Raw genomic sequence first — 23990 nt, 5'->3', positions numbered from 1 at the left:
TTTTTACATTTTACAAGTGCAACACGTATCAAAACAAGGTACACACCTGCAATTGTAGAGTGTATAAGCTTTTAGGTGTCCATGTCAAAATGGACAAGAAGCAAAAAGTGACGCACACTGTGAGTGCTCGTTTGTATGTCATTACCCAGAATCCCTGGCGGCAGGTGAAGCAGTGTATGCTGGGAGATAATGGGGAAAAGCTGGGTTGTGTGCCGGTCTGAGACATTTTTTACTTCCTGTACATTGTACAGAGGGTTTTTTTGTCACTTTCTTTACTCCCCACAACTGTGTGTATTGTTTTTAAATTCAAAGTATTTTTATTACAGATACGCTAGCATCACTTGGAGCAGCAGGCCACGCAGATAACCATTTCATTTGTTTACTTAAAGATCTCACCTTCCCATTTTCAAAGCTGGGGTTCTGGGGTTCTGGGGGGGGTGCAGAATATCTCGGTGAGATCTGTGTCTTTTTAAAATGTTGGTTTTGATCAGAATGCCCAAATGAAGCGTTGGTTTATTAGACAGTGGGGGAGTAAGGGTAAGGTTATCACGGTCTGGTGTCGGGAAGGAGATGCATCATTGCGTGTTTAATGTTAGCTAGAAATCTGTTATTCCCAGCAAAATAGTTTATATCACAAAGGTTCCTAATACCGCTGTTCATGCAGCACATAAATTAGGAGTTACAAGGGTATTGGTGTGTGTATAGGGTGGGAACAGGTAATACCAGGCCTTGTGTGTACAGGGCAGGAATATTTAATACCAGGCCTTGTGTGTACAGGGCGGGAATAGGTAATACCAGGCCTTGTGGGAATAGGTAATGCCAGACCTTGTGTGTACAGGGCGGGAATAGGTAATACCAGGCCTTGTGTGTACAGGGCGGGAATAGGTAATACCAGGCCTTGTGTGTACAGGGCGGGAATAGGTAATACCAGGCCTTGTGGGAATAGGTAATGCCAGACCTTGTGTGTACAGGGTGGGAACAGGTAATACCAGGCCTTGTGTGTACAGGGTGGGAATAGGTAATACCAGGCCTTGTGGGGACAGGGCGGGAATAGGTAATACCAGGCCTTGTGGGGACAGGGTGGGAATAGGTAATACCAGGCCTTGTGGGAACAGGGCGGGAATAGATAATACCAGGCCTTGTGTGTACAGGGCGGGAATAGGTAATACCAGGCCTTGTGGGAACAGGGCGGGAATAGGTAATACCAGGCCTTGTGGGGACAGGGCGGGGATAGGTAATACCAGGCCTTGTGGGAACAGGGCGGGAATAGGTAATACCAGGCCTTGTGGGGACAGGGCGGGGATAGGTAATACCAGGCCTTGTGGGAACAGGGCGGGAATAGGTAATACCAGGCCTTGTGGGAACAGGGCGGGAATAGGTAATACCAGGCCTTGTGGGGACAGGGCGGGGATAGGTAATACCAGGCCTTGTGTGTACAGGGCGGGAATAGGTAATACCAGGCCTTGCGCCGCACAATGCTGTGTTACCCCCCTCTGAGTCCTCCGCAAGTGGAACTGCACCTTAAGAGAAACGCACTGAAGTACTTTAACCCTTCCGGGGCGACGTGGGCCAGCAACACCCTACGCTGCCATCTTACAGCTCCCACTGGCAGCTAAAGGGTTAGGCTTCCTATGGGGCTGATTTGTCTGTTTTTGTGTTTCAGAAACGGGAAGGCCTCCTGCAGACAGCCCATGTGACAGAAGAGCTGACATCCACTACGGAGTAAGCAGAGAAACCTTTCATGTCACTGGGGAGGGGGTGGGGGGCTTTTAAAGGGGGAATCCCCCCTAGCTGACAAAACCCCCCCAACATTTTGTAAACAAATGTGGCTTCACGAAAATGAGTACTTCAGTATTTATTTTATTTGGACTAGCAGATTTATATTTTAGGACACGCCTTTAAGCGTTCTCTCTCTTACTTGGGTGTCCAACTCCCGTCCTCAAGAGCCACCAACAAGTCACGTCTTAAGGAGGTCCCTGCTTCAGCACAGGCGGCTCAATCGTAATGACTGAGCCACTGATAGACCCACCTCTGCTGAAACAGGGATATCCTTATCAGTGGCTCAGTTATTATGATTGAGCCACCTGTGCTGAAGCAGGGATCTCCTTAAGACCTGACCTGTTGGTGGCCCTTGGGGACTGGGGTTGGACACCCCCAGGGTTAAGCAATGCTGTTTTCCAAACATTCCCCTGAGTTTAACATCCAGGCAAAAAAACAACATCACAATCTGAAACACAAAAAGAAGAGGGGATGGCAGAGGCACTGTGACACTGTGACACACTGACACTGTGACACACTGACACTGTGACACTGTGACACTGTGACACTGTGACACTGTGACACTGTGACACTGTGACACTGTGACACTGTGACACTGCTCCTGACTTAAAGTACATTCAGCTGCTTTTGCTTCTGTGGAAATCTAGCCAGTGTTTGTCAGGTAATTACTTTCCCCTTCGCCCAGCCAGAAAGGATAAGGAGGGGGGTGGGGGTGTTGCCTGTGCAAACTCTTATTGAACACATCGTCACACAAAAGGGAGGAGTTAGAGAAATGACCCCTCCCCCAGCTTCTTTACCATGGCTACAAATGAAAATATATTTAAAAGGACTTGTAGCCGTTCATATCTAACTCTTCCCTTCACTCAGTACCATGTAGTGTACTTTTAACAGGACTTGGAAACCTGTCACCGTACCCCTGAGTTATTTGTTACGCCAATACACGTTTATTCTTTTTCGATGCGTTCCCAATTTTCCGAAACGTTGAGATAAGTGGCTCTGGTTACTGGTCCGCTTGTAATAATGACCTTCATATTTAGTTTTTAGTTTTTTTTTTTTGTTGCATTGTAGCTCTATGTTTCACTCGACCTCTTTCCTGGAGATTGATAGATGATATTTCATTCTTGTATATAATGTATGCTTCGCTGTATAGAAAGGAACGTGTGCCGATCTGTATATAAGCACATGTGCCAACCCCTAATTATTTGGTGCCAGAGTTCACCCATTTCCAAGGCAGCGATGTAATCAGTGTCGCCCTCTCCCAGCTCTCATTCATGTCTCCTGCACTCCAGGTTCTTTGGCCGCGCGTATAGTGCCCACAACGGTGACGCGTGATGTCACCCGTTGCCGCTAGCGAAAGTTGTATTTCGCTTTGCGGCGGCGTCGCGGGCGACCAGGCCACTGATTGGTTCAGGGGCTGTCACATGAGGCGACAGCCCCTGAAAAATCAAATATTCCCGGCTGCAAACAATCGCGTCGCGACAATGCATTTATTTTCGGGCGACGTCGCCGGCACTATAAGCGCGGCCTTATACTGTATGCTTCTGAAGCAAATAAGTACATTTCTGTTTTCTTTTAGGAAGCTGCTGAGGTATCTCAGTTTAAATTTTTTAGTCCATATTTTGTCCAAATGACATGAACCAGTTTGCAGTCCTGTAACTGCATGTGTAGCCAGTGCTGAAGCTGGACCTGTCCACAATATGGTTTCTTTAGCTAATTTATGATTCCGTCTATTAAAATCCGGCGCTTGTAAAGTGATCGTGTGTGGCGGGTTCCTGTCTGCTTCCCTACATGGCTCAGAACACATTGTATTTTCTATGCAAGGAGTTTAGACTTTGCTTTAACTGGCAGTGTTCAAATTATGAGCTGATATCCGATGCTACCAGACAGCAGCGCGCCTGTCATCTCCAGCCAGCTGGAGCTAAAGAGAAGTGGGAGGTCGTTCCAGCATTTGGTCTTCTGGGAAGAATTTGCTTATTAGAGAGACGGGTGCTGCGGCTGCTTCTAACACTGTGTAAGGTGTTGCACATCATGATGGTAGTTCACAGACTCTGACAATGTCTTTCAACCAGGGTTCCTAGGAGTCCTTGGGTTCCCGAGCGTCCCATAAGGGCTGGGACCCGCTGCGCCCGGCGGCGCGGGCGGCCACACGCGAGTTCCCCACCAGCAGGGGAATCCTCCCGAGCCGGTCCCGGTCACCCCTGGCTGCACAGCTCACTACACGCTGTGACGCGTCAGCCACTAGCGGATACAAGAGAATGGTGATCCCTAGCGTCGACGCGTCACGTGGTGTGGCTGTGAGCCAATGAGGAGGGGAGGCTTCGGGAGGAGGAGAGGCTTCGGGGAGCGGGGAGGAGTGTGGAGTGAAAGCAGCGTGCGTGCCTGTCTGTGTGTGTATGTGTGTGTGCGTGAGTGCCTGTCTGTGTTTGTGTATGTGTGTGCCTGTGTGTGTGTATGAGTGCCTGCGTGTGTGTGTGTGTGTGTGTGTGTGTGTGTGTATGAGTGCCTGCGTGTGTGTGTGTGTGTATGAGTGCCTGCGTGTGTGTGTGTGTGTATGAGTGCCTGCGTGTGTGTGCCTGTGTGTGTGTATGAGTGCCTGCGTGTGTATGAGTGCCTGCGTGTGTGTGTGCATGAGTGCCTGCGTGCGTGTGTATGAGTGCCTGTGTGTGTGTGTTGCTTTATTTACCTTCAATCAGCAGCTCCAGCCCGAGCCGTGGAGGGAGGGAGGGGGGGGGGGGGTAGAGTAGCTCAAAGCCACGCCCCCCCTCCCTGTCAAGCTTCCCACTCCCGCCCACTTCCCGCCCACCTCCCGCTCCCTACAGACCGCATATCGCGGTCTGTGTCTGTCAGCGCCCCACCTGTCAGCAGTGCGGGAGCGCTGACGGAGGGAGCGGGGCCTTAGCCTAAGGGTTCCCTGCAATTTTCTTATCATTTTGAAAATTGTACCAAATGCATTTGATCTCAGAGGCGCTATTAGGGAGGGTTGGGGTTCCTTACATTGCATCTGATCTCAGACACGCTATTAGAGAGGGTTGGGGTTCCTTACTATGCATCTGATCTCAGGCGCGCTATTAGGCCACGCTTATAGTGCCGGCGATGCGACCGATGCCATTGCGAAAGTTATATTTTAAGTGTAGGCGACGTCGCTGGCGACAAGACCAGTGACGTCAGAAAAGGGGGAGGGCAGAGGCACGGAGAAGCACCTGATTGGCCGCAAGGGGAAACCGTCGCCTCAAAAATCAGTGACTACCAGATTTTTGGTAGCACTGTCGCTCCGTCACTTTGTCGCTGTCGCGTGTACTATAAGCGCCGACGACGGCGACAATGCACTTGTTTTGACGCGACGGTCGCATTGCTGGCACTATAAGCGCAGCCTTAGAGAGGGTTGGCATTCCCCAGAATTTCACAATATAATAAGGTTCCTTAACCAAACAAAGGTTGGAAACCACTGGACTATGATCAAGTAATACAGATGCCTCATACAGTATGTCATACCTTCGGACACTGGTCATACCTTCGGACACTGGTCATGCCTGTGGGCTCATGGTCTGTGTCTTGCTTTTCTCTCTCTCTCTGTCGCTCTCATTTCCCCCCCTCTCTATTTAAACAGAGACAGCACTGTATGTATCACTGGGGTATTCCATTTATGGAATTCCTTGACGTTATTGCATATAAACGTTAAACGTCCCCATAGCAACCAGCAATAACACTTCAAAGACCCGAAAACAGCAACAACAAAAAGAGGCGATTTTGCACCTGAGAAACGAGGACCAGAGAGGACGTCTCCCACCTCGTTACTTCCCAGCGAAGGTCGCGTGCGCAAACAATCTTCTTCTACACAGTCAGCACCTTACCCAAGGGGTCACCCCAGCAGACGCTTCAGTGTAATCTCATGATGAGGTCACGGCTTTCTATTGGCCATGCCAATAGGCAGGGATCCAGTGGCCATATTGTTTTCTCCCGGAACAGAAATGTATTATTGTAAACCAACGACAAACTGAAGGATCTTGTGGAGTGGGACATGGTAGCTTAAAAAGCCGCAGTTCAGCCTCAGGGGATCCCTGGTTTCAAATAAGAAATATAATAATAATAATAATAATAATAAAACAATCTAAAAAAAAATCATAAAGAAAATACAAGGTCCTTCCACTCTTGACATCTGTGACGAGCTTCTTTTTGCGCCATGCATGTTAATGTCCGCGTTGGCTTAATTAATGCATTTACAGCTGTTTTTATGCTTCCAATTTTTTTCTTGTTTTATACATTTTGGTGACATTATTAGCGATTTTAACGCTTATGGGGAAACCTTTTCCCAGACCCTCGGGCACACTCCATACGTGTGCGAATGTACATGCGTCGCAGGCCCACCTGGCAGGGATGGGGTTAAAGGATATTCATTTGAATTCATGAGCCCCAACCTGACCGGCATTTAATAGCGATAAAGATGGTTCATCCGAAGGTAGAGCACAGCGGCCCCGCGTCTTCGTTATAATGAAGTGAAAAATATGTTATTAAGAGATAATCGACGTTTCGGTTAAACCTTTATTAAGATACTGAAACGGGTAACATAACGCTGTTTAAATAAAGTACAGAGTGGGTGTGTTTTACGTGAAAACGTACTGCGTGCATTTTGGCGCCAACATTTAAATGCGTCGTTGCCAAGCAACCATATCCAAACAAAAGTGGTACACCCATATAAAAAAGCGGTGATTGTATCTGGTGTTTGAATTTAATAGCTCCAGCACCGTCCCATCCTGTGTTGTAACTTTCCTTGTGTTTGGGTCTCGTGTATAACCTTAAATGTTTTATTTTCCCTTAAATATATAAAGTTGTTGTTATTATTATTATATAACTAATTGTAATATTTCTTTTCTCGCCCTTTAGGATGATGATGGGGAAGTTTGGTAAGTATAATCTCCATGTAACTACTCTGCATTAATGCTGCAGGCCAGTTTGGTTCCGTGTTGCTCCTCACATTGCTACAGTATCGTTGGATGCCCTTAGTCCAGGGGTTCTGGACATGCCCCCCCCCCCAAGAGGTCCGGTTTTAAGGATATCCCAGCTTCAGCACAGGTGGCTCAATCAGAGGTTCAGTCAAAGACTTAGCCTCCGAGTCACCTGTGCTGAAGCAGGGACTGATTGAATCACCTGTGCTGAAGCAGGCACTGATTGAATCACCTGTGCTGAAGCAGGGACTGATTGAGCCACCTGTGCTAGAGCATGGATGTCCTGAAAACCTGACCTTTGGGGGTGGGGGGAGGGGGGCTTGAGGACTGGAGTTGAGCCCCCCCCTGTGCTAAGTAATTAAAATGCATTTTTTAAACATTGTTATTAAGGTTTTGCAGTGACTCTTGCTCTGTTTCACAAACAACTGCCACCAATCAGGACACAACACTGCACGTGCACACGGTTTTACCAAAGGTCATGAACCAAACTGTTTACAAAAAGGTTTCTGCATCTTACCCTAATATTCCCAATGTCTGAGGATGCCACACGTTAATGCTTGATCCAATTTTTAATATACTATTATTATTATTATTATTATACTGAGCATCCTTACATCTCTAGAGCAGGTTTATCCCACCTCCCCAGCAGTGCAAGATATTTGCAACACTTTCCTGTGTGGGATAATCTGTTGCCAATATTCCCAGCAGTTTGAGCTGCAAACTGTAACAATAGATGTTTCTTTAGTAATCTAAGAATACATTGTAGCTGCTGAGTTACACTGACTGAAGGATTGATTTGAAACTGAAAGGCGGCCATTTTTAGGGATCCCAGGGAAGCAGGATTTTGCTGATCAATCACGGGAGAACGAATCGATCAGCATGTTAGGTAATTTGTTTTCAATAAAGATAATCAAAGGCTGCGTATATCTAAACAAAAAAAATATATATTACATTTTTTTTTTTTAAGCAGCTTGGACTTCCTCTGGAAGAAGATTGTGCTTTCAAAATATAGAATAAAGAGCAAAAACTTGCTCAGGGGCGAGATCCTTTCCTGTCCTTCTATGAGTTAAACTCACGTAGGCTTCTGGGGGAGGATCGCTGATTTAAAAATTGTATTTTTGGCTCCAAGCCAGCAGGACTGGCTCATTAAAACCATTGAACCCTGCCTGGTAGGAAGAGGGATTAGATTGCCAGTGGAAATTCCCCTATAGATCAGGTGGGCATTTGCAGCACAATAAGTAGGATAATGTGTTTCTTTTCTCAGCTGTCATGCCACCCAGACAGACCCCCCCGCCCCCTGATTTTCCACTCTCGCTTGTGCAGGCGGGTTACCATTTGCTTGATGAAACAATTGAAATGCTTTTACTCCGAGCCTGGGCACCTTTTTAATCCTAATGTGAAAAAGTGGATGTGACCACTGACTTCAGCTGGTTTGAGAAGATGTGATCACACAGGTTTGTGACCCAGCAGAGAAAGTGAGCTGTGGGGTAAACCGTATACAACATGGGCGGCCAACTCCAGTCCTCAAGGGCCACAAACAGGTCAGGTTTTCTGGATATCCCTGCTTCAGCACAGGTGGCTCCATCAGTCCCTGCTTCAGCCCAGGTGGCTCAGTCTTTGACTGTATCCCCTGTGCTGAAGCAGGGATATCCTGAAAACCTGACCTGTTGCTGACCCTTGAGGACTGGAGTTGGCCAGTCCTGGTATAGAACATTTATGGGTAAATCAAATCACCCCATAGTTTTTGTATCTTCAATAAAACCGAATGTAGTCAAACAAAGCTCAACTCTGACCAATGGGGTCTCTTTTTAAACACACTTTGCAAGGTGTGGCAGGCCCCTCTTGCAGTAAAGGGGTTCACTCGCCCGTGACCGATTTCGGAGCAGCTGCTGCATTTAGTCACCGGGCCCTGCAGTGTGGCCAGAGAATTGCCAGACTGTCTAAAATGCATTTGAACATTTTGTAACGTGTCTCAAAGGGTTAATCAGTTTGTGATTTGAGATTTCGATAACGTTCAGCAAGATATCGGCAAGCAGCGAGCGAAACATGGCGTCTGCCCTATTTATATCGGCCGCAGAAAGCGGATCTGGGGGTTTTACACAATTGAACAAAATCGCAATGCATATTGACTTAACCCTTTGGGTGCCCTGTAGACGTAGCTTCTACATTACGGGCCTGGCCCTCCGGTGGCGCCATGACATCATCATCTTACTGATGTTACCAGGAGAGAAACGGAAGAGGGCTCCTTCTGTTACGTCGTCCGTGATCGCACGTACCGGAGGGCCCCTTTAGCACTCCACGGGTTAACACGTGCCAAATCGCTTGCAAGCTGACCCAGCCGCGGTTTCACAAAGGGCACATTTTACATGGTTCCCGACCTCTTTTGTCCATTCGTACACAATCGGGATGTATTGGATATTACAGGGGTGGCCAACTCCAGTCCTCAAGGGCCACCAACAGGTCAGGTATTGGGGATATCCCTGCTTCAGCACAGGTGGCTCTATCAGCCACCTGTGCTGAAGCAGGGGTATCTGTAATTTGTGGTCTGTTGGTGGCCCTTGAGGACTGGAGCTTGCCACCCTTTGTATATTGCATTCTATTTCTTACTGGATGTGTCGCACTAACGCTTTGATCACAACCTCACGTTGACCTTCAAACCTTCTGTATTTGCAGCCAGAGTTTTAACACCTCCAGGCAAAATAAGTGACAGTACAGAACTGGGTCACTTCATTTATAATGCGCGTTCCAGTCATGGGAAAAGGAGAACCCTACACTCCATTGGTAGATAGTGACACTCACTCATAGGAATGCTGGGGAATGTCACCCGTAGCATATATTGACTGATCAACGTTGCCCAAAGCGCATAAGTCCTCTGGAGGCTGTAAATGACAATGGAGAATAAAATGTGTAGTGGTCTCCAATGTACAGGGTGTCCATAAATGATTCACCCCATTTATAAGCCGTAATAAATTCATCATTATATGAGCTATCTTAAACCAGTTTGCGGTAATTAATAACACCGGATTGAAGAGACATTGGATTCCATCACGCAAGACATGCTTCTTAATGTTTGGAACGAAATCAGCTGTCTCCTTGATGTTCTGCGTGCTACTGGTGGGGCTCACCTGGAAGTTTACTGAATTCTGGTTTGCTGAAGGATTGACTGAACTGTGGTAGTCTACATAATTAAAACAAACATTTCTTGAGTTGTGTTATTAAGTGCCGAAAACCGTTTTAAGATGGCTCCTAAAATAACGAATGTTTTACGGCTTATAATAGGGTGAATAATTTATGGACACCCTGCAGCACAAGTTTTCGTAGGTCGAGTCTTCTCATACGGTCGATTTTATAGACTTGCCCAGTGGAATCTTTTGGGTTCTGCTCACCGGGCGTGGTCACGTCCCTTGCACATCGACCGAGCAACAATACGTCAGGTCATTAGTCCGTATAAGGCGGGGATTATAGTAAACGCGATGGCGCAGCCGCAAATTGGAAAGCTAAAAAATGTTGACTTTTTTCAAGCGCGTCCGCGTCACGTGAGCGGTTCAGCCAATGAGGGCGAACCAGCTTTGTGACACCTCCGCCACGTCCCCCATCGCTTCCCCAATCTCCTCATCGCTGGCGCTGCAGCAGTGCGCCAGACTATGTGCGCCGGCACTATAATCCCAGCCCAATGCAGGGCGGCACGGACCATCGCCTGATACCGACCGTACCGAGGTTATCCCTTTTATAAAACTAAAGACAAAGGAAACGAATTAGCCGTGACTTTCCGATCCCCGAGCAGCGACACAGATTTAGGAGATGTTAAGTAACCTTCCTCAGCCGCGATTAATATGTTTCTACGGTCAGCAGACGCCTGTATCAATCATGTGCGCAGTTATGAGCTGGGGCTTCAGAAACGCTTCCAGGAGTTTTTAAGATTGGTTCATCCATTTCATTAGGTTTTACGATCAGCCTGAGTATTCCCTTCCCCTTCAGGCGTTTAATAAGAAGCCGTTAATAAGGGTGGATGTTTAATATTTTGCTCATAAAACCTACATATACGTGGGCACTGGCGGTTCATACCAAGGACACTGATGCAAAGTAATGGCACGGCTTCGGTTATGAATACCAGCTGAAAAAGAAGCTGCTCATATAACCCCTTCAGCTTCAGGGTGGATGGCAAATGCAAAGTAATATTTAATCTCTCTGCTACCAGGAGGCCAGAGAAATCCACATTGCAGGCCATGGAATGAGTCTATGATCTATCACTGATCTTGTATGGCGCCCGTTGGGAAAAACATCATCTTCAAGGGGTTCTGCTGTGCAGGCGGATCTGCAGAGCCTCCCGGGGAGATAAAACATTGGCCATTCGTTACGTCTGGTGGTCTCGCTTAGAAGACATGGGCTATTCTCCATAGGACTGTGTGCAGCCATCTCTGGATTGGTCATTTTATTCAGACTTGCAGGCATTAGAAGTGAAAATAGGTAAAACAGCGAAAAATACACGCAGAACTCCAATCAAAGGCGTAGGCTGCCCACAGGAAGGTCATGTGTACTACAATAATGGGTGCTATGCCATAAGACTAACACTAGAGGGGGTCGTGTGGAATAGTACCACTTCATAAATATGGCGTTTGCTGGTATAAATATGGGTCTTTGTCTGTTGGTGTTTGGGTAGTGTTAGATCAAACTTCCTGCGCCCCCCTGCCTGCTCTCCTCGGTTGCGCGCCCCCCTCACTCTGTTGCGTCAAATGACGCTGCGTGGTCATGTGACATCACGTCATGTGACCCGCGGCGTCATTTGACGTCACGTCTCCATAGCATCGAGCGTCATTTGACGCCACGTTGCATAGAGACACGTGACTGAAGCCAAGTAAGTACGTTTGCAGAGGCCTCACGCTCTCAGCTCGGGGCCGCTGTAAATGCCGCCCCCCCCCCAGTTTGTACACCCAGGTGTTAGATGATATGTGAACGTTTGGGGTGGTCAGCAGCTGGAAGGATTAGAGGTCTCGTACTATGCTTTGTTACAGGGGAGGCCAACTCTAGTCCTGAAGGGCTACCAACAGGTCTGGTTTTCAGGATATCCCTGCTTCAGCACAGGTGGCTCAATCAGTGGCTCAGTCGAAGATTGAAGACTGATTAACTCACCTGTGCTGAAGCAGGGATATCCTGAAAACCTTACCTGTTGGTGGTCCTTGAGGACTGGAGTTGGCCACCCCTTTTTATTAGGTTGCCGATCTAAAACTAAATGTACGACGACATATTAATTATTGTTTTATTAGAAAAGTTACCTTTGCATTGGATGCACAGAGAGGAGCTGTTGCTTTTTAAGCACCAGTGATTTCAAGCCTTATGCGGACCATCATTTTCTTATTTTAGAGGCATTAGGTGCAAAGAAATATCTAAAAGTAGACCACATTTTGCCATGGGAATTACCTGCACAGAAATAAAGTCCTGAAACTTGTGAATGACAAAGTCCCTTTCATTCCAAGATCCGTGATATATGTTTTACCCTCTGGCGTAGGACTTTTATTAGATGGTTATCTAACTGGACAGTTCCACAGCACATGACATTTAAGTGACATACTTTTCATTCCAGAGCGTGATGCTTTTGATACCCTGTTTGACCACGCACCAGATAAGCTCAGTGTTGTTAAGAAGGTAAAGCTCCTTTCTCTTTCTTTTCTTTCCGTTCTTTCTTCTTTTTTAACCAGAAACCTTTCCACGGCTTGGCTATTGATGGGTTAATGTTGTATTATTTTCTTTCTTCAGTCTCTGATCACGTTTGTGAATAAACACCTAAACAAGCTGAATTTGGAGGTCACCGAGTTGGAGACTCAGGTAAGAGGCGACGTCTGAATGCGTTTTGGGGAATGCTCGTGCTTATGATGGATGCCCAGGCTGTTACACAATGATAACGACACGAGCCTATGATGGCTGGTTTCATACACATAGATTGTAAGCTCTTTGGGACAGGGCCTCCTTTTCCTCTTGTTACTTTTATATCTAAAGCGCTTAGACCCTTGATGTCTCTCTTTATTTTGTCGTGTGTGTAACCCTCCCCTGCCCGGTTCCTAGGGAGTATACGTCGCTGTGCAAAGGTTGACTGCTCAACATGGATTACCGTGACTCAGGGGCTGGATTGAGCTGGGCGATGAGGCAGCAAGAATGTATAATAATGGGCGCCAGGAACTTTTGTAGCACAATTGTCAATTATTTGTGTCCCCAAGCACAGGGATCGCTCATACACCTATTGACAACATTGCACTGTATTTTATATCGGACATACATGAATACGGTTCTTCCATCAATGCCCACTCTTAACACTCGAATGGAGGTACATTGACTTAGTTGTTCTACGTAGGTGTGGGACCCGACCCTCACTTGTTGCTTCGGGATCATAATCCTTATTCACTCGATTATTCAAGGCCCATACGGGAGTCCTGGTGGGTATTTCTTGCATGACCCAATACTCTTGGACTGTTTTAGAACTGTCACTTCCAAACAGGCTGATGAGGGATATTAGTGAAGATCCGTGGTTAGAGCTGATCCGCCAACACCCGGCGCAGCCCTCTGTGGCATGCCATATTCCATCATTTAAAGGGTACTGTCCCTATCTACAACATAATAACAGTGGGCCTGCTCTGTGCTATTACTTTATAAACATTACTTATTTACTCTCCCCGAGGCTCCTCTCATCTCGGCCTCCAGGAACCTAACCTTTTTCGAACCTTCCCCTTCTCTAATATACTCTGTGACGTCATGATCCCATGGCAACACAGGGTGGGGCCCGATACACTTCAACCCTCTAGTAACCCTTTAGAAGGATGGATGCACATGTATTACTGCTGTAAAGTGGATTGCACTATTCTAATAAAGATATACTGTACATACACACGAGGCCAGCATCCTATGATAATTGGCAAATCATAAATAATTTGATTGTCTGTTTTCTGTGTTCATTCCTATGTTTTGTACTAAAACAGCATAATAAAGTATTGTCAATAATTAGAGGTCATCCATGCAATTTGTTCTGTTAATGTTACTTGTTGAACCAGTGACATTTTCTGCTGCTTCTTTGCATTCCTAGTTTGCAGATGGCGTTTACCTTGTGCTTCTTATGGGTCTGCTTGAAGACTATTTCATCCCCCTGCATAACTTCTATTTGACGCCCGAAGGCTTTGATCAGAAGGTAGGTAGCTCTCCATGCTGTGCTTGCATGCCTTTGCTATAAAGCTAAGTAGTATATTAGAAAGCTGATGCACCCAAATTCATTTAAATATTCTATTTACAGTTCTCCAGCTCTCTTCAAAATTGGAGACAGGCAAATTGTTCGCCGACAATTTTTCGCCACTGTGGCGTTTCTTCGCAGGTGCGGATATCCGTGGCTTGGTTTAAAAAAAAGGTCGTTTGACTTCGTTTGAATGTACTGTGTGCAATTCCGCCGGCCGCCACCGCGCACTCTGACATTCCATTCGAGGCAGAGAAGAGAGCGCACCTGGGATATATGTTAATAGGAATTGTTTGCATATCCTATTAGCATATTACCCAGGTATCTCCGGTGTGCGCCTTTTCGTGCACAGGTGTCCATGTGTTTGTTTGAGGGGATGTATAGTCTCTCTAAAAAATATAAAATTGGACATTTTAGGCAACCAGCAGAGCTAAATCTTGACTAAAAACAACAACGCTGTGAAGTGGCTTGTTTGTCTGCCACAAATCGAATGTGCAACGCTTTTTTTTGTTTCATGATTTATTACACTGATTTTTAACCGGGGTTCCGAGAGCACCTCTCAGGGGTTCCGCGAGCACCTCTCAGGGGTTCCGCGAGCACCTCTCAGGGGTTCCGCGAGCACCTCTCAGGGGTTCCGCGAGCACCTCTCAGGGGTTCCGCGAGCACCTCTCAGGGGTTCCGCGAGCACCTCTCAGGGGTTCCGCGAGCACCTCTCGGGTTCTGAGGCCGCCATGGTGAGAGCTGGGACAACTCTCCCAGCTGTCCCAGGCCCCGCGGCGGCACCCCACATAGCAGTGACCATGCGGCTCCCGAGCTCAGCAGCAGCAGCCGCCCGGTTATTGCGATCCTTCCTCTCCCTGCCGGCGCCGGAAGTTGCATCAACTTCCGACTAACAGAAGGGAGAGGACGGATCAGGTAAGAGCGCGCTGTCAGCGCCGGCAGCTCTCTTTAAGTAATAGTGTGTAAGTAAGAGGGGGAGGGAGCTTGAGGGGCTGGGGGGGGGGGGGTGCGAGGGATGGGGTTCCCCAGAATTTTACAATGAAATTCTGGGGTTCCCTAATCAAAAACGGATTGATAAACATTGACCTATTATGCCAAGATAAAACGTGTTTTCTGAAACAAATCCTTGAAGCAGCAGTACCTCGTGTTCTTAATTTCATATCCACACCTATGAAAATAATATTGCCAGGTTAAATTTGGGATTACCGTTCACTCTCATTTACAAAACTGAAAGTGGACAAGTCAAAATGTTGATGCCCGTGGTGTAACTACATTTTTTTGCGCCCACCTGCAAACATTTTTAAAGGTCCCATCCCTCCAAAAAACCTGCAAAATAAACCTAGTTCCCAGGACAGCCTTGTGAGAACCCTCTCTCTTGCACTCCCCCCCGCCCCCCTGTCTCACACACCTCGATTTATCTCCCCCTTCTCACACTCCCCCCACCATCTATTTCTCCCCTCCCCTACACCCCTCCCTTCTTACTCAATTCCCCTCCTCCCTCGCTCAATCCCTTCTCCTCCTCTTTCTCACTCACCCTCCTCTCCCTCTATTGCCCCCCCCCCACTCCATCCCCCCCTCCCCCTCCGGGACAATGGGACAGTGGAAGGCAGGAGCTTGCTGCAGAAAGTGTTGCTCGACGACTTCCAGGCATGTGGAGGAGGAATTGGCCGCGGAAGAGTAAGGGCTCCGTCCCCGCAGCAAGCAGAAGCCTCAGCAGTCGGACATGGAAGTTGGGCCCGACGTCTGGCCTCCGCCAGGCCCAACTTCCATCACCGGCCCGGGTGGTCTCCCCCATTGCGAGGCTTAGCGGCACGGTGGTTACACCACTGGATGATATACTATACTTCTCTACATTCTGATGTTACATTTACGAGGCAACATCAGCACTTACTTGGGGTTTACCCATCAACTAATCTGTATTTGCCCTCCGCAGGACAGTGTGAGTTCTATCTTCTGAGTGTTTGACCTCTGTCCCTATTTCCAGGTGCACAACGTTTCCTTCGCTTTTGAGCTGATGCAGGACGGAGGACTCAAGAAACCGAAAGCACGTCCAGAAGGTTTAACATTGTATTATTTGCATCATTTTAATGCATGTTGTACCACTGAGCCACTGATTGAGCCACCTGTGCTGAAGCAGGCATATTCTGAAAACCTGACCTGCTGGTGGCCCCTGAGGACTGGAGTTGGCCACCCGTGCACAATTTGAAAGGTCGGCAGCAACAAAGGTTTTAAATATGAAGTTGCGAGTAGCCTCGTTTCTTCCGGTTGCCTTTAGAGGACCCCAGGGAATGAGAGCTTCAAGCCGTCTCCCGCCTGGTAATCTCTCGCAATTCCTACATAGCATCTTCTCAACAAAGCCTCGCTCTGTGGCCTGAAATCCGACCACCTGCGATCTTCAACTAGAAGTGCTTCAATGTGCCCCTGATAACCCCCTGCGCCTCTCGGCAGCTGACAATGGGCACGACTTCAGACTCTTGAGTCATAAAAGGCCTCGTAGCAGAAGCCAGCAGCAGGTTATAAAAGGCTCTTAAAGGCGCCGCACCTCTAGAATAGTTTTGCACGGAAACCTAGCAAAGTGTGTGCGCGTGGTCAAATCATAATTCTGTCGTGTACATTTACTAGTTAGGCAGCACTGCAATTATTTCATGATGAGATAATTAAATTGCAGCTATTTTTAACCACCGAAAAGAACAATTGAGACAAAATCTATATTCTGAATATGCCGCAGCATGAAACGGCAAAATAAGACATTGACCAGTGTGTTTCCAGCTATTTCACCTTTTCAAGTGACCCACCAGCTTTATAACGCTGTCTCCAGTGATTCCTTGCTATTTTCTGCTGCTTGCATCAGGCGTTTCTGTAGCTCGAACTGGGGATGCTTCTGTTGCAAACCGAATGGTTTTGCGAAAGGTTTTTGTGTGCGATTGTACTACAGAATTTCTCAGTGTTCTGGGACGCCTTTGATTTGTATTTATCCATCAGACCACATGCGAAGGGAAGTATTACTGCTGACAAATTCTATTACAAACCCTTCAAGTGCAGAGCCAGAGGCGGAGAAGTCATTGTTCTTCTGTTTTATTCGTGCTAATCTGTAGTGACAGCTTTCCACGATCGTGCAAGTAGCATCAGCTGATATAACCTATACCCGTAACGCAGAGAACCGTTTATTCAGACTAAATGGAGTCCTCATTAGTTTGTGCACGCCTTTGTTCTGCTAGTATCCCACCTTAGAGGTGGCTGCATGGATGCCTCTAAATTGTGATGAAGGCCGTTGGCATTTAGACTGTTCTGGAAAGTCAGGTTATTAATATGCTTTGTGCATTGCCTTAAAACAGTGACAATTTATTTCAATGATATAAGATACGTATTGGTACAAACGCTCTTCTCAGCAAAGCTCGCAAGCTCTATGTTCTTATCCACTAGAAATGCTTCATGCACCGAATTTCCAGAAATGGCGCATTCTGATTGGCTTAGGCTGTTGTCATGGCTACATTGAATAGTTCTCGACTGTCAATAGAACTCCTAGATATTTCCACTCGCCTGCAATTCATGGGGGAGTTCAGCTTCCATTGGGAAACAATTCTGGGACTAGTTACAGGGGTTAGTGGATTCTAGCTTCTGTTTGTAGGGGTTCCCACTTATTTCTGATGTCTGATGGAGTCGGTTCTCTGTGGCTTCCTGAGATCCAGGAATCCCGTGCAATATGGTCTCCTGTCACTGAGACAGATGCCACCATCCCTACCAACGTATGGGAATGGGATAGTGTGCTGGACCAGATGTGTGCAGCCATGTAAGACTTTCTTCTTTCTTGCACAGATGTTGTCAACCTGGACCTGAAATCGACACTGAGGGTATTGTACAACCTGTTTACGAAGTACAAGAACATTGAATGATGGAGGCGTCCACCTGCGGCCCTAGAAGACCTGTTACATTCATCTCCTTTCGTTCCCAATGTGCCTTATATCGGTGGTGCTCAACTCCAGTCCCCCCTCCGCCCAACAGGCCAGGTATTGAGGATATCACAGCTTCAGCACAGGTGAGCCACCTGTGCCACCAGTGCTGAAGCTGGGAAATCCTTAAAATATGACCTTTGGGGGGGGGGGGGGGGGGGGTGAGGACTTGTGTTGAGCACCACTGCCTTATACTACTTGCACAATGCACAATAACCTTCCTTCTCCCTGATTTCCCCCCCGTCCCCCTCTCCCATTCTTCACGGAGAGACCCGGCTGTTACATTTGCATTTGTTCCCTGCCGTGAATTCTTAAAGTTGTACTCCATTTAGGGAACTGTGTGGGTGATTGTTGTTTTCTCACAAGTAGTGGTGCCCCACATGGAAATTTATCAGAGATGTAATACATACGTTTTTTTTTTTTTTGATCACTAATATCTATTCTGTTTGGCAATACAAGAAGTCTTTGGGGTAAAATCATTCTCGTGTGATAGCCATTAGTGACTAGTAACAGCCATACATTTGAATAGCTGTGGGCAGCGGCGGACTTCAAAATCCACCGTCCCTAGGCACTTACATATGCCGGTCGCCTCTTTCTACCGTCACCAAAGTGTCTCGTTGCCATGGTAACGCGGCGTCATTATGCCATTTGACGCTGTGAGGCAGAAAGGAGACGGCAAGGAGGCGCCGGCGTATGTAAGTGACTTCCCATCAGGCCCGAGAGCGCCGCAAATGTATATGGGGGGGCGGACATTTTTGCCACCCCAAAATTTTGCGGCCCTAGGCCCGGGCCTAACGGGAAATCTGCCACTTCCTGTGTGTGACACACTTTGGCAATCAAACACTTCACTGAATATAGTCTTTTGACGCCCAAAACTCATTCGTTGTAGTATTTATAAAGTATATTCTTGGTGCTTCCATAGAAAGAATAAAAAAAAGAGGTTTTTTATCACTTGTGCAAAATAAAGTCTAGTGTTCTGTGGTTTCCAATGTTTACACGTCTCTCAGTCTCCAAAAACTATTAACCTTTTCAGCCACTGTATTGAAAAGCAATTAATTAAAGGCCATTTGGCATTGGAGGGTTCTACACCTAATACATTATTGGTAATCATTTCCACTTTTTCTGATGCCTTTTTAATATACTAACAGTTGAGGGGAAATGTATTTCCTGGAAAGCTTTCAGTGCAGATTGGAAACGTAGTATAAAGAAGTATTGCACAAATTAACTCCTCTGCCAAACGGGTCATGACCTGAAACCTTGATGATACAGGCCACAGGGGTGGCTAAATCCAGTCCTCAAGGGCCACCAATAGGTCAGGTTTTCAGGATATCCCTGCTTCAGCATAAGGTGGCTCAGTCAACAACTGCAACACCTGTGCTGAAGCAGGGCTATCCTGAAAATCTGACTTGTTGGTGGCCCTTGAGGACTGGAGTTGGTCACAACCGGATTACATGGGCAACCCTAAAGATGTGAGCGGCGTGTTTACAAGATGGCTGCAGTATGGTATTTATTACTTCAATAATGTAACAAATGATTTCCCTGCCTAGGAAAAGCCATGCAGTATTCTGACTTCTGGGGACTTCTTAAACTACTAAATTAGGAATATATTTTGGAAGTAGTATTGTTTTAGGAAACTTCTAAATTGGTTGTGAGCAATAATCATCATTTCATTGCACTGTGATAGAAATGTGGTATGTAATAAATAGCCTCATGTCTCTGTGTACGGCTATCCTACCTGAAGGCGGCTCTGTGATGTACCAGCCAATAGCAAAGCAGCTTTAACAATACTTGATGACATCACGATGTGTTCTGTACTTAACTGGAATTTTCATTGATACCCAAATAAGGTTGTACCTATGAAATGTAATTAAGAGTTAAATATTCATTTTAAATGGTTTCCAAGACTTGAATTTCTTTTGTCCTGCAACAATATAATGTTAGATACAGTATTAAGAGCTTTTTCTAATGTAGGTAGCCGTGTTAATAACTTAATATATATTTGGGGGGTGGTGATGAGACTGTCAGCAATGATCTTGCAAGTCAGGCTGTGGACAGCATTCAGATACTTTATTTTTAGCAATATTTATACCAAAGAAGACTAAATTTGTAGTGGATTTCATGTTATATTCTGTAAGAGCTACAATCTTTATACTGTATGTTGATTATAAGATATCCTAATTGTGTTATTTTGACTGACTGTTACGGGAACGTTTACAATTGCTGCTCTTGCTCAAAAGTAACTATTGGGTGCCCCTGAGTATTACATATGCATGTCTGGAATGTAACCACTTTATTACCACTAATATTTGCATCACAATTATAAGGCTCCGAGGAATTATAAACTCCACGTTTTGTAAAAGATCTGTGTTGTCATATTTCTCAGTCAGCTGGATTTCTGGATTTTTTTTATTTTATTGCAAACTGGCCGTTTATTAAATTGTGACCTTCAGTTTTCATATTTCTCTGGGTCTCTCTATCTTAACATTGGCTGCCGACCCGTTTGGGTCTTGCATTCATGTGGGAAAGATAATTAACATTGGCGCCTCATCTCTGCAGTAGACCGTTGTAACAGTATGAAAAGCTACTGTGACGATATCCCGTAGTCTGGCACATGTGGTTATAGGGTCGATGACCGCGCTACATCAACGTTAAAATGTCAACCTGTAGTGTCAAATTGAGATTTTCAAATAATGAAGAAAAGCATAAGATAGTGACTGACCATGCAGATCAGCCATTAAAAAAGTCTAAGAACGGTTGTAGATTTTCGGTTGGATTTTAAAACCGTGTTAGGTCAGAACTAGAAGTTGTGGTCCCTATACTGTATGTGCCTATAGGATTGCGCATTCAATAAATGGAGATACAAGGATCTCCATTTATTTACGTACATCTCATTGATACTAGATCAAACTTCCTAGGGCTTTTCTCCTTGCCCCCCTGGGTGAACCAATCTTTTCTGTAGGCCAGGGCTGTTAATTCCCATGGTCTCAAAGGCCATTAATTCATCTGACAGCTAAAGAGTTTGAGTTAAGTTGAAAGCTTTTGGCCAATATTAAATTTAAAAAAGTTATTAGGCTTGAAAGTAGCGCACAAAATTTTCTGCAGGTTTATAATTTAATGTGTCCTGGGAACAAGGGGATTTTTGTGTCTTTAAAATCTTACTCTTACTCCATTTATTCTGTAGGGCTCACATGAATTGACCGTTTCTCCAATAAACTGCTTGTCCGCTAGATAAGTCATGGCTTTGTGTGATAAGCAAGGGGCTGGTGAGGACCACTGAATATGCTTTGATTGTTGATGTCTTGTGTGAGGTGAATAGTTCTTTTTGGATCCAGCATATAGCCTATTTTACAGTACAAAAATAATCCAAGTGAGTTTGTTACACGTGTACTCTCTGCTCTAGAACCCCAGTAGTATTCGCTTTGTGATTGTGTCACATCAAGGGACAATAATGTGCAAACCATATGACGCCATAAAGCAAAACTGCGAGCGCAAAAATACAAGATGGCAAAATGGTGACAACTTGGTGATGGGGAAATGCTGCTTCCAGACACGGTATTCTCGCTGTATTTGTGGTGGAAGTCAAGTTTGAGGTCTTCCTCCCATTTGATAAATGGAAAAGGGACGAGGTTGTCATTCAGATTGTTCTGGAGAGACATTAATGCAAAATATTCTTATCTGGACCTAACCAAATGACCACAAATATCAATACTCTAAGAAACGTATCGTGTCAACCTTTACCATCCGTGGAATGGGAAACATGCAATGCTACTTTACATGTTTATACAGGTAGTCCTCGTTATCCAACGTTTCGCTTTACAACGAATGGCATATCCAACACTTTACAACGCAACCCTATGGGCTGTTTTTCGACGCCAGAATGTGTTATCCAACGGTCACCGCCACTGATTAACATGGGACCCACTTTACAACGGTTTCACTATCCTATCACTTCCAGAACGGATTCCGTTGGATAACCGAGGACCGCCTGTACTTTCTTCAGCCAGTTATAAAGCCCCTCCGTGAAAGCGGCGTGTATTCTACGTTCTGTGCAGTTTCTTGTCTGTTTGCACAAATGTTGGCCCAAACTCCAACTCCAATTATTCAACACTTTCTTAAGATAGGCAACAGACTTTATTAAAGTTAGGCAATCTGTGACATGACTGAGTGTTTTCAGTTTAGTCTCCAATATGATGTTAGTAGGCGAGACGTACAGGAGTTACAGCTTTGCCATAAAGGAAGTCCTTATCGTCTCCGGAGCCACGGCTGAAAAAGCTTCAAGCTGCAGCTCCGGAGAGGGTGCTGCCGTGAAATCGCGGAGGGTCCATGGACCTCCCCAGCCCCCCCGCCCCCCTCTCTGCAGCTATAATTCTCCGGACGGTTGCGGTTCCACGGCTTGCTCTGGTGCTGCATCTGTTTCAGGTGTAGGAATGTTCTCCTTGTCTCCGCAGAACTGTAGTATGCAGGTTAAATCTCTCCGTGGGGGCCAGCACTAAACCTGTATGTTTGAAGATTTTTCTAACCCTATCATATTTGTAAATGTATCTTGGCATTTTTCTGCTATTCTGTCCTTTTTTTTTTTTTTTTTTACATTCCTCCTTTTATTTTTTCCTAATAACTCTGATGGATTCTGCGTAAAATTAGAAGCCGTCTCTGATTGTACTGTGAGCAGCAATGCAACTAAACTTGTTATAAACTGAGCAATCTGCAATGCAACTAAACTTGTTATAAACTGAGCAATCTGCAATGCAACGAAACTTGTTATAAACTGAGCAATCTGCAATGCAACGAAACTTGTTATACAGAAACGTGTTCTGTTTGGGATGCGCTGTAGTGTTTCATACTAATGCTTGGATTGTGGCAGCTGTTACATTATGTATTCTAATAAATAACAGAGTGATCACAACATGGTTGAATTATTTCTCTTTCCTATCAATTTGAAATATTTTTTTTTTAACAGCAGTGTTTACATTGGAAGATGAACAAAATGTATATTTTTGTTGCTGCATTGTATAAAAAGCACGTGAAAGGTATTACCTGTACAATTTCTGCAGCAGTCGGGTGGAACTGAAATATTACCTGGAATGAAAAGAAAAAACCCAAATCTTGTTGGTACCTGCAATGCTTCCCACTCTCCAGAACAGGGGAGCGCACCGCTCTATTACCTTCCACATGCGCCAAATGACACTCGGTCACGTGACGTCACGTGTGATGCCGGCGACGTCGCTTCACATGACCCCGCGGCGGCACTTGACACCGCGTTGCCATGGAGACGCGTCTGAAACAAGGTAAGTTTCCTTGTTGCAGAGGTGTCACGCGATCCCCCCCCGGCATTAAATGAAATGTCTGGGGGAAGAGCGCAGGGCCTCTGCAACGGCCCGCGCCCCCCCCAGACAAAACTTCCGCCCCCCCAGTTTGCGCACCACTGCGCCAGAACGCACTCGCGATTCAAATACTGACGTCTGAAATACTATTGCCCTCAGAAATCCCCTTCACACCATCGGGCTTGTTCTACAGATGCAGCGGCCATTATTTTAACATCGCGGCGCCGTTTTCGTGCGCTGCTGTACTCCACGCGTCATGAACGCGGCCAATCGCCCCAGGCACATGTGTTTATCGCGGTTGCTTTGTTTCAATTTTATGGATTGTGTGCAATGAAATGAATGAATTGTAATGAGTACAGTACTGTGCTACGGTGTCAATTTCAGGTGTTTAAAAGCCATAACACTAAAATGCCATTTCCTGCACTCGCCTCTTAAGGCGGTACGGTTTGAAGAAATCCTGCGCCATCACATGGGTATTCCGAGGTATACCCCGCGTGATTTGTTAAAATAATGGCTGCTACTGGCTGCTGCAGCTGTACATCAGTCGATCGGCTGTTTTCGTCCGAAATTCCCCACATTGGCTACTTCGGCTAATGTAGAATGGGCTTCTTGGACATGCTGATATCGGCCATATGACCGGTATAGAACACCGGTGCTGTTCGTAACAAGTGTGCAAAGTGGCTTAAAGTACTGCTCCTGATGAGAAAAAAAAAACTAGACGTAAACATTATTTCAAAGATTTTTGGAAGTGTATTTTACAACGATTTAGGCAATATTACGCTAT

General features: G+C 46.0%; 1 protein-coding gene across 4 annotated transcripts in view; it reads left to right on the top strand.

The window, feature by feature from the left end:
- Window positions 1–20246, top strand: part of PARVB (parvin beta) — a 51547-nt gene extending 31301 nt beyond the window's left edge. For all 4 annotated transcript variants that reach the window (XM_075602774.1, XM_075602777.1, XM_075602776.1 and 1 more), the window contains exons 7-13: window positions 1664–1722; window positions 6661–6680; window positions 12304–12365; window positions 12477–12545; window positions 13795–13896; window positions 15920–15992; window positions 17752–20246. In XM_075602774.1, the coding sequence (XP_075458889.1) occupies window positions 1664–1722; window positions 6661–6680; window positions 12304–12365; window positions 12477–12545; window positions 13795–13896; window positions 15920–15992; window positions 17752–17828 (462 nt within the window). In that variant the 3' untranslated portion in view covers window positions 17829–20246. The remainder of the gene's footprint in view (window positions 1–1663; window positions 1723–6660; window positions 6681–12303; window positions 12366–12476; window positions 12546–13794; window positions 13897–15919; window positions 15993–17751) is intronic.
- Window positions 20247–23990: the final 3744 nt, after the last annotated feature.

This window comes from Ascaphus truei, chromosome 5, assembly GCF_040206685.1.
Source record: "Ascaphus truei isolate aAscTru1 chromosome 5, aAscTru1.hap1, whole genome shotgun sequence".
Lineage (NCBI taxonomy): Eukaryota > Metazoa > Chordata > Amphibia > Anura > Ascaphidae > Ascaphus > Ascaphus truei.
The sequence above is the reverse complement of the archived record's forward strand: the minus strand, read 5'-3'. Positions and strand labels throughout refer to the sequence as shown.